The sequence below is a fragment of the Hemicordylus capensis genome, chromosome 1, assembly GCF_027244095.1.
Source record: "Hemicordylus capensis ecotype Gifberg chromosome 1, rHemCap1.1.pri, whole genome shotgun sequence".
NCBI lineage: Eukaryota > Metazoa > Chordata > Lepidosauria > Squamata > Cordylidae > Hemicordylus > Hemicordylus capensis.
In genome coordinates, this window is record NC_069657.1 from 394,648,399 (window position 1) to 394,658,910 (window position 10,512).

Below are 10,512 nucleotides of genomic sequence, written 5' to 3' on the forward strand. Positions count from 1 at the left end.
CCACACTGAGATATCCTTGGATGCAGTAGCAAGAAGAAACCTTCGCGTTGAGTGAACCAATGCTCTATTTTCGGAATATAATTTTTTTGTTTTATTAGAGATCAAAATATGTTTGGAGGGAAGGAAAATACAATTATAGGGAACAGGAATTGAGGCACAGTGTATGAGCTAAGTGGAGTGTGCCCCTTAATGCATTGGAAAACTTGCCTTTTTTTCTCTGGTTGGTTTCAAAGCATGTAACAGAAACAATGACTGCACACTTCCAAAGTTTGTTTCTATGTGGACTAGAAACTTGCTCTTTTGTTAAAATGAAAACTGAGATTGTTCTGGAATCTGTAGGATGTGCTGTATTCTACATTTAAGGTCTGTATTTCAATATTTGTGAAGTGCTAAAACAGCCATGTAGATTGCTAGCCCTTCTGTCTACAACAGTAGAGTGGAGTGGTGGTATTTTTTTGCCAGCACTACTTGTAGGTTGAACAGGGAAGCAGACAGGCTGTTAGCAGTTGCTCTGCTAAATGGGAGTCAATTTGTCAGGGAGGGGACCTCACCTAATAGAAACCTAATAGAGGCTGAGCACTCGTCTAGTTGTTACTGTTGCCTTCATCAGACTTACTGCAGTTGGGGAGTATCATTCAAACTTTTTTGGGCTACATTTCTCTCTGCTGGTGTGTATCAAACCTTAATATTTTAGGAGAGTGTTCACGCTTTGCACAGTCTGCTTGCCAAATACATATGAAGAGCAACTGCACTAGGGCAGGGAAGGCTTGTATAGATTCCTTTTACAACTAACCATTGTGTATAGAGTCTTCCAAGCAGATAGATGCAGGGTGACTAAGTCCATACACTGTTTGGACTGTCTCCCTTCCCTGCTGAATAAAAGAAAGGGTTGTTAACTTATTTGGAGTTGAGGGGGATTTCTTTGGCAGAGAGGAGGGGAATTGCAAGACCAACTGCGGTTGGCTAGTGGGACTTATCTTCTCTGTGTTGCTGTGCTTCAGATTAAGAAAGCAGAGATGGATCGGAAAACACTTGATTGGGAGATTGTGGAGCTCACTAATAAACTACTGGATGCCAAAACTACCATCAATAAACTGGAAGAACTTAATGTAAGTAATCATTCCTCTGGACGATATATCCAGCTGCAAGGAGATGGAATAAGAGGGGGAATGGTTTTATCTTCCTGAGCATCAAACTTGTAAACTGGCTATGTGAAGCTATGTGAAGAATTGAATAACCTTGTCCCCATTGAGGATCAAGCAAATAGAGGTCCTAAGAGAAAGCTTGCAGCATAAAATCGTGCCCATCCGAAGTGATAACTGGGCAGCACAATGGAGCTGAACTTTTTGCATGGAGATTTGGTAGATGAAATCTATTGGGATGTCTGGTTGGAATACCACATGTGGACCCTCCTTGGGTTGTCAACTGTCAGATGTTTTGCTTGCTCACTTGGTAGTTCTGTCTTGAGTATGGTCTTGGCTGTTTTGTTCAGTAAATGTTTTGTGTTCATTGCTTTTCCTACCAACTCCATCCCCAGATCCACTAGACTTCACCCCAGTTTCAGCCCCTTGCTCTGTTTCACCCCAGTTTCAGCCCCTTGCCCAGCTCCACCCACTCTTCATGTATTATTTTTAAAATAAAAGTTGGCAACCCTTTCGTCTTAAGCATTTTGGTGCAAGAGTAATTAGATTTCTTCATATAATTGTGGGCATCTCAGTACTGTAAATGTAGTGTTACATGTGAAAACACTGGTAGGAAGAAAGGCAAAGTGGAGTCTTCAGGAGAATTAATAGAAGCTCACCTTTCCTGACTTAAGCAAGATGTGTGTTTCTACTCTTTCTGCCTCTTTCAGAAACCACTATAACCCATTGTATTTGGACTTAACTAATTTAGATTTATTTGACTTTGATAGGCTTAAATCATGCTTAAACCCAAGTACAAAGTAAAAGCAAGTAATTTCATTTGAAATTCAGTGAATGTGTATTTAGCCCTCTGGGAGTGCTCTGCAGTGAGTTTTACAGCAGTTTTCTCTTTGGTGTTGAGTGGAAACTGATTCATTTTACAGTATTGTTTGAGGTGAGAAGCTGATGTGATCAGAACTGGGCTTCAGTCTGGGTAAGGTGTTCCACTTTGGGGGACAGATTCCAGGGTACAATTACAGGCAGAAAATTGTTAACTCTCTTGTTTTTAATCACGATGGTGTGCCTTTTGGATGTTCTGACATGAGCACTAAAATGGCTTTGGATGTCACTCCCCAATCCCTATATGTTTTCTTGACAGGAGCGATATCGGCAGGATTGTAACCTGGCAGTGCAGCTCCTGAAGTGCAACAAATCTCACTTTCGGAACCACAAATTTGCTGATGTGAGTGGCAGCTTTGAGAAGTTTGGGGGTGGCTTGTCCAAGTGATGTTTTCTGTCCCACACATGAAAAGATGTGAGGAGCTGCTGTGCTTGCTCATTCCTCAGGGGCTCTCCTACATTATTGTCCCATAGGAACAATAAAAGGCGATGGATACAGTGTTGTTCTGTCTTGCTCACACTGCTCCCCAGCTGCACTTCCAGGATGTAGGGGCAGCATTTATCAGTTTCAGATTGAGTGCCTGAAAGAACTTACAGGATCGCAGGTCTCCTGCTGAATCCCTCTCTTACCTACATTTCATTCTAGCTAAGCAGTCCTATTTGAGTCCTCTGTGTACAGAGTTGTGACAAGGGATTAGTAGCTTACTAGATGACTCCGCACAGAGCATCTGTGTGCTCTTTGGGGCCGGCAGTTACCTCTCCCCCCCCCCTTTTGCTCCAGTCTCTGCTTCTGGGCCCAGCCGCCTCTCCTCCCCACCGCCACTTCTCTCCCCCCACCACGTTCTTTCCCCCCTCCTGGGCCTTGCCTCTGTGGCCGGGCCCACCACCGCCTCTGGCCTCCACGTCCTGGGTGCGCCTCAGCCAATCAGGCGTGTCCGCCACCCAGCCACTCAGCTGGGTGCTGGGATGCACATTCCAAGGCACACCCAGGAGAATCTATTATATTAATTCTCCTGACTGTGCCTTGGAATGTGCGTCCCAGCACCCAGCTGATTGACTGGGCGGCGGACGCGTCTGATTGGCTGAGGTGCACCCAGGAGAACTGGCCTGCCGGGCGACCGCGGAGGTGAGGCTGCAGTGGCCCGGCCACCGTGGTTGCGGCGGGCCTGGCCACAGAGGTGAGGTAGCAGCGGGCCACGGAGGCAAGATGAGGCAAGGTGGCAGCGGGCCCGGCCGCTGAGGCAAGGCGGGCCTGGCCGCAGCAGCGGCACCTCGGCTGCCACGGCAGCACTCTTATCTGGCAGCCTGGGCCCGGCCAGAGACTGGGGCAGGTGTGGCGGGGTGAGGTATCTGGCCCCAAAGAGCGCACAGATGCTTTTTGTGGGGGTTGGCTAGTTTTTTGCTCGCTCGCTCGGCTTGAACAATTTTTCAGCATCAGGAGAGAAAATAGAGAGACTAGATGGAGGGGAGGGGTTAGCAGCATTTTAGTGCCTGGGCTTCCTTAATCACTGTTACTGCAGCTCAGAAGAGCTTAGAGCTTAGGTCATGTTCAGGGGAAACACCTTTACATGCCAGGGCCTGATTCGGTCTTTATGCCAAAGTTTTAAAAAAAAAAAAAATTCCCCACAAGCTGTAGAAAGTTCTATTGCTGCTTCTTTTTCTTCTCCCTACCTCTGAACATCTCAAAGATATTGTCTTAACTCTAGTTGTCTGGAGGGGCACATCACATTTTCGTACATAGGATAAGCAGGGTGAAAATCAGGAAATGTTTCCCGGTTTTGATCTGAAGTGGGTTACAATACCTTGGAATCCCCTAGAAGAAGTTGATTTAAGTCTCTCTCACTCTGTGCATCACCCTGCCCCAAAGACTCAAGTTCCTCCTTGTTATAAACCAAAGAGAGAACCTAAGAAAAGACATGAAAAAACCAGTCTATCTGATGACAGTAGCTCCCTGCTGGTGTTCAGCCCTTGTGCTGATTTTGGAAAATGTGGAGACTTGGACTTTTAACAGCAACAAAATGCACCTACAGTCAAACACAGTGCTCAGAGGCACATGTTTGGTCAGTGTTAATGGTTGTCCTGGGATGTAGAAAATGGGGCAGTCTCTAAGGTTTGATCCTCTTACTATTGGCATGCTTGAGCACTTGGTGAGCTGTCACCTAAGAGCCACGTAGGACAACCTCTGTGTTCATGAAACAAGGCTTGCTTGAGTCTGGCATGTGAAAATATAAGTCCATGTGCCTGAGCCCCTCCATTTCATAGCTCTCTCTATGCTAACTGCAGTCAGGGGGAGAAAAGGGGGCATTTAGGTTCCTGTGAAACGGGAAAGGTCTGTGGCCTTGTAGGGGAACACAAATCCCTCCAGACCCGAGTTCTGCAGCTGCCAGCAAGGGAACGTGGCTCCACCTTTCCTTTGCTGTTCTGATCAGGCACACTTATGCCTAAACTAACTGTACTTTCATTGATTCAGCTGGCTTGGAGAGGTGGAAGTGTCAAGCTGCTTCTCTCTCCAGAGTCGGCAAGTGCTAGGACAACCATTGATTCTTCTCCCAGGGCAGGCTGCCAAGGCAGTATTACGACATGCTCATTTGGGAACGGCCGATTCTAGTAGTGGGGGCTGGTCACTCGATCCAGTGCAGCCACCAGCTAATTTTTTCCACCAGTCAATAACGCCCTGTTGGCCTAATGTGCACCGGCTAGGTTCTCTTTGTTTTATGTTCAAGTTAGCATACGCTTCTCTCCCTCTCTTCTAAATGGGTCTTGTCTATCAGGCCTGAAGCCAAGGAAATAGCCCAGTTCTCAGTTATCGGGACAGAAATGGAAATGCTGTGCCTTGGTAGGTGGTTGGTGATTTGAAAGGTATGTTTAATGGTGTGTTGGGCCAAGGAGTTTGGGTTGGGCTAGCTATGTCGTCCACACATTGTCTCATGCATCTGTCCCACCTTATAGCTCCCCTGTTTGCCAGATACCATAGTCACTCCAGTGTAACTTCCTGTCTCCTCCTTCTCTGTAGCTTCCCTATGAATTGCAAGACATGGTCAATAAGCACCTGCACAGCACTCAGGAGTCCTCAGGCCTGGGCCAGGAGGCCCCTCACACCCTGGCCCCCTCTGATGTTGTGCCTACCTCAGTCATCGCCAGGGTCCTGGAGAAGCCGGAGTCGTTGGTGCTGAACTCTGCCAAGTCTGGAAGCGGCAGTTGCCCCGTGGCTGAGGATGTGTTTGTCCACGTGGACATGAGCGGGGCTCTGCCCGATGCCTGCCCCAGCTCAGGGCCGCCTGGGAACGAGGCAGCAGAAGGAGGGGGCCAGCAAAATGGCGGCTGCAGGTCTCAGAGCGGCTTGGAGAGCCTGCCTGGCGAGGTGCCCACTTTTGAGAAGCTGAGCCCCTATCCCACCCCACCCCCTCCCCACCCCATGTACCCGGGGCGCAAGGTGATTGAGTTCTCGGAGGACAAGGTGAGGATCCCCAAGAACAGCCCGCTGCCAAACTGCACCTACGCCACACGCCAAGCGATTTCCCTGAGCCTGGTTCAGGGGGAGGACGAGAACGGCGAGCGGCAGCGCACCCTCCCCAGCAGCCCCGCCTCAGAAGGTCAACGCTCAGCCTCGAGCTGCTCCTACCAGCCGTCGCCCAAGGTGAGCCGAGCTCACGGCTCCTCTCAGAGCAGCCCCTTCAGCAGCCCGCCACAGGTCCCCAGCACTTTTGCCAGTTCGGCCAGCTCTGAGGAGGACCTGCTAGCCAACTGGCAGCGGATGTTTGTGGAAAAGGCTCCCCCCACCACGGAGCGGGTGCTGGTGAACCGCACTTCGTTTAGCCGTGACACCGCCCAGGAGCTCCAGAAACGTTTCAGCCGCTCCATGCAGGAGTTGGGCCGGGTGGCCTCTGCCTACTCTGATGGTGAGGAATCCGTTCAGAGCTGCAGCTGGACCGTGAGCAGAGACTCCAGTGTGGACACAGACAGTACAGAGTCCCGGGCCCGCCGGAGCCAGTTCTCCTCCGATTACGGCACAGACTTCTCCCAGGACGAGGCTCGCAAATTGCTGCAAGGGACCGGCAGCGAGGGAGTGGCAAAGCCTGCCAGCTCCTCACCAGAGAAGCACAAGGGCTATGTCGACCTAGACTCGCCTGGGAGCCCTGCCGAGGAGCAGGACATGGTGTTACAGGGGAGTCAGGAGAACAGCCAAGAGGGCGCTCCAGAGCTGAACAAGGAGAGCAAGAGCAAGCCTCCTAGCCGCCCCCATCGCAGCCCCAAGAGGATGGGGGTCCACCATCTCCATCGCAAAGACAGCCTCACGCAGGCCCAGGAGCAGGGCAACTTGCTCAACTGAGGGGAGGGAGGAAGGGAGGCCTGGGCGGCTGCCCGAGTGCAGTGTTGCACCCACCCCTCCAAGGGCTGCACCTCTAGTCCTGAGGTCAAAGGGATTACCATGGCGGTACGCCTTGCCCAGGGATTCCAGGCCATTTTTATATATTTATTGTATTTTTAATAAGACACGAACAGTGGAGACGGCTGTTCTGCAGCACCAGAAGAAAACACTTGAGTGTACACCAGCACACCATTCCCCGGATTGTGTTCCCAGCTCAAGTTGCATTCATTCCCATCCTTTCCAAGTTCAGTTCTGCCTTCACACTCCTGTTTCTGCTAATACCATCCCATTGTTGATCATGAGTTATGCCCTTGGGTCACTTCAGGCCTGTGTTCCTACCTTTTCAGCTTGTGCCAAGAAATAGGAACCTGCTGTCCTATTTTTCTTGTCTGAACCTTCCACCAGCCCATCATGTGAAGGCTCCACGTGAGGCGTGAAGGCTTGCATGGGTGGGAACCCCCTGCTTTGTGTGCTTTGTTGCTTTAAACTTTCTGGATTTGTTTTTGTTTCTCCATTGTGGATGTGCATGTGGGGACAGTGTTCTGTGTCTCGCTCTGCAGATTCCTCGCCACCTCAGTCAGACACAGTTGTTGGAAAGGGAGACCTAGGAATCCCACTGCCAGGCTAAGCCGCAGAACTGTCCTCTTGCAGCTGCCCAGCAAAACTGAGCTGGACTGCTGGCCGGAATGGTTCGGGTTTTGTGTGTCTGTCTCTACAGTTGTCATGTCGGCTCTCCTCGGATGGTCTCTCGCCTTCATTTTGCTGGTGTTTCATGTTATGTGTTGTCCTGCTTGCTTCCCTTTTTTTTTTTTTTAAGAGTTTGGCTTTTAAAATGTGCTTCCTTCTCCTTTTGCAAATGAGCAGAGAACCTGCAATGGGGACAAGAGAGCACCTTCTCTGCAAGAAGCACCTCATCTCACTTCTGCTTTGGTGGTGTTGCTCTGTCTGATCTGTGGATTTTCTTCAGAGAAGAATCTCTTCAGGAAGAGATTGTTACTGATCCAATCTGAGCAGGGCAGCAATCTTGCCGCTCAGTGACTGTCTTGGAGGACTGCCTAGGGAAGAGCCATAGCTCAGTGGAAGAGTACCTGCTTTGTGTGCAGAAGGTCCCAGGCTCAGTCCCTGGCGTCTCCCAGTAGGGTTGGGAAAGACCCCTCTATAACAGCCACTGCCAGTCCATGTAAAGAATACTGAGCTTAAATGGACTAATTGTGACTCAGTGTTAGGCAGCTTCTCATGTTCCTTGGTGCATACATGGAAAGGTGTGTGTTTTTGTTTGGCCTCTTGGAGATTGCTGATAGGAATGGCCTCCCTATCTTGGGTTGGGACCCAAACTGATACTAGTGCCTTCCTAAGGCCTTATCCAAGGTCTGATATCTTTCCCCTTCTTGTGTTCAGTGTTGGTTGGGTTTTCCCCCTCGTTCCAGTATTTTTCTTGTGTTGTGCGTCTGTGTGTGCATGCATGCACCTGGGAAGGGTGGGGAAAATTTCATAGTGTTAAGCATTGTTCATTGAAGGATCAAGCTCTGCCTTACGTTCCTAGCCTGCCATAGTCTAGGGATGCGTGAACAGGTTTGAATTCAAACCCGCTCGACATCGAACATGGCCGGCTTGATGGTTCTGTGTAGAACCACCTCTGAACTGAAGCAGCCCCTGTTCAGCCCAATCTCAGATGAAACAACCCCCGGTTCAGGGGTTGGTTAAAATTTTTTTTTAAAAGAAAACAAAAAACAAACTCACTGCTGCCCAGTCCAGGGACTGCTGGGAGGGGGGGCAGGGTGTTTCCAGAGGTTGCCCTCTCCCTCCCCCTGGCCTCCACTTACTTCCAAATAGCCCAATTTGGGCAGTCTTAGGCCCATTCTGGGGCCTGTCCTCCGTGGTGGTGGCCATTTTAGAGGCCACCGCACATGCTCAATGGGCCTCTGCATGGCTGATCCGGCCACGCAGAGACCCATTGGGCATGCGTGGTGGCCAAATACCACCCGGACCGGGCTATTTGGAATTAAATGGAGGCCTGTGGGGGGAGGGGAAACCCTTGGAGACACACACACACACCCTTTACCCGCACAGAAGCCCCCGGACTGGGTGGCAGTGAGTTTAATTACGTTTTTTTAAACGTTTTTTTTTTTTAAAAAAATTTAACGAACCTCCCTGAACCTAAACTGAACTGGGGGGGCATGTTTGGGGGTTGAGAAACCGAACTCCTGTTCAAGTCTGGTCTGGACTTGAACCAAACTGGGCAATCCGGTTGTGTGTACACCCTACTGGAGTCTCCAATAAAGTCACTAGGCTGCTGGGCCTCATTACACTACTGGCTGCTTTTGTTTGAATGAAGTATGTGCGATTTACCACTGAAGAACACTCCTAAAGCCTTTCTCCACAACACAGGGAGTCCTCTCTCTCTCTCTCCCTCTCTCTCTCTCTCTCTCTTTTAAACACCAGCAAAGCAGCCTAAAGCTGTCAAGGAAACCTGCCTAATAGCTCTGTAGGACCCACAGCTTTCCCCAAACCTTCGCAGTATCCATTGGATGGCTGCTATAGCCTATATCATGTTGATCTGCCCAGCTGCAGGACTTGTTTTTCTGCTGCCTCCCTTCAGACCTAGCCCAGGGTCTGTTGTATGTTAGGCTTGGATGGTCTGGCTTTAGCTGATTTTGGATGTGGCCGTGCTCATTGGCCATCCCTTTTGTTAAGGAATGCTGGCTGCTGCATCTTGCTGTTGGGGTATGATTCAGTATTTTTGGTTTAGCCATGCTAATACATTGGTGCTAAAGATGGACACCCTCCCTTTAGCCTACGTGACCCTTCACTCTTAATGTTCTGACTCCCCCAGCTGGCAGTTGCTTGCGAACTCTGCTGCTGCAGCCTTTGAGCTCTTGGAACTTCCTTTGTTTTATGAAGGGCCGGCTCCGAGTTGTCATTTCTTCCTGCCCTAGCCCTGCAGTGTTCTCTTTTTTTTTCTTTGCAAGGGTGCTGGAAATGTGAGAGCTTCAGGGCTACTTGGTGGCCTCTCGTGTGTAGTCAGTATTGGGAAGACAGTGCTGGGTGTGGGTGAAGCCACCCTGTTGAGTCTGAGCCTGTGTCACTTGGCTGCTTCACTAAAATGGGGAATGATGTTTGTACATCTCACTGAGATCAGTTCTGTGTCCAGAACTTAGTTCTCCCTTCCATGTCTAGCTGAACAGTTTGAGACTAACATGGTTGTAGCCACCTGATTGGCAGCAGGTACTACAGTGCTGATTGACACTAATCTCCCTCTTGCCTTTAATCATGTTGGGCTAAAGGGTGGTGTGTGGGGAGGAGGCCGTTCCAGAGTGCAACCCAGCAGTGCCATTTATTTCACACGCGGCTGGGTGGCAGTGAAGCCTGCAAGAGAACCGAGGAGAACTTTCCGCCCAGAGTTCCTCTTGTGGAGCCCTGCATCTCAGCCCTTTGTATCTTGCTCATCATCTCTGGCAGTATTAATTCTCTTGGGGAGCTTAAGTTGCCTTCTTTAGCTGCCCCACATTTTACAGTGTCCCAACTCAAGACTGTTAATCTGCAACTAACGTGTGTTTTTTCTGAGATTTTCAAATTGATGATGTATATTTTAAAGCCAGAAATAAACTATTTTAAAAGTATGTCTCTGCACTTTAAGTTCTCCTGGGAGCCAAAGGCTGATCATAGGGAGCCAGAGGACCTGTGGCTGTGAGGTTCTTCTCAGGGCCTCTATCGGTCAACTCTGTCGCTCACTTTGAGTGCACAGCCCTCATCTCTCCTAAATGTTGTACTGCTGTTTCAGGGGAATTTCATTTCCTGAGCAAAGCACAGTCTTTTGGACCTGGGGAAATGTGATACTTTCCACCCAATGGCATGTTCTTTGCTACTGTGTTGCTTGTATACAATGTGGTTCTATATCATAGGCACCTGTTGGATATTTTGAGAAATGAGTGATGAGGCATGACTCTCCCCTTAACAACTTTGAGAAATTAAATTTGTAATTATTTGAACGTGTAGCCCTTTACCCTAAAACGCTGGAGCAGGAGCAGTGTCCCCTCTAACAGGGATTCCCAAATGTTGTTGATGACAACTCCCAGAATCCCCCAGTTGCAATGGCTTTTGCTTGGAGATTATGAGAGTTGT

At 49.5% G+C, this 10,512-nt stretch overlaps 1 protein-coding gene across 10 annotated transcripts in view; it reads left to right on the top strand.

Moving 5' to 3' along the window:
* TJAP1 (tight junction associated protein 1) overlaps positions 1-10,010 on the top strand; it is a 96,591-nt gene extending 86,581 nt beyond the window's left edge. For all 10 annotated transcript variants that reach the window (XM_053304160.1, XM_053304169.1, XM_053304151.1 and 7 more), the window contains 3 exons: positions 1,002-1,109; positions 2,281-2,364; positions 5,035-10,010. In XM_053304160.1, coding sequence (XP_053160135.1) covers positions 1,002-1,109; positions 2,281-2,364; positions 5,035-6,351 — 1,509 coding nt within the window. In that variant the 3' untranslated portion in view covers positions 6,352-10,010. The remainder of the gene's footprint in view (positions 1-1,001; positions 1,110-2,280; positions 2,365-5,034) is intronic.
* Positions 10,011-10,512: the final 502 nt, after the last annotated feature.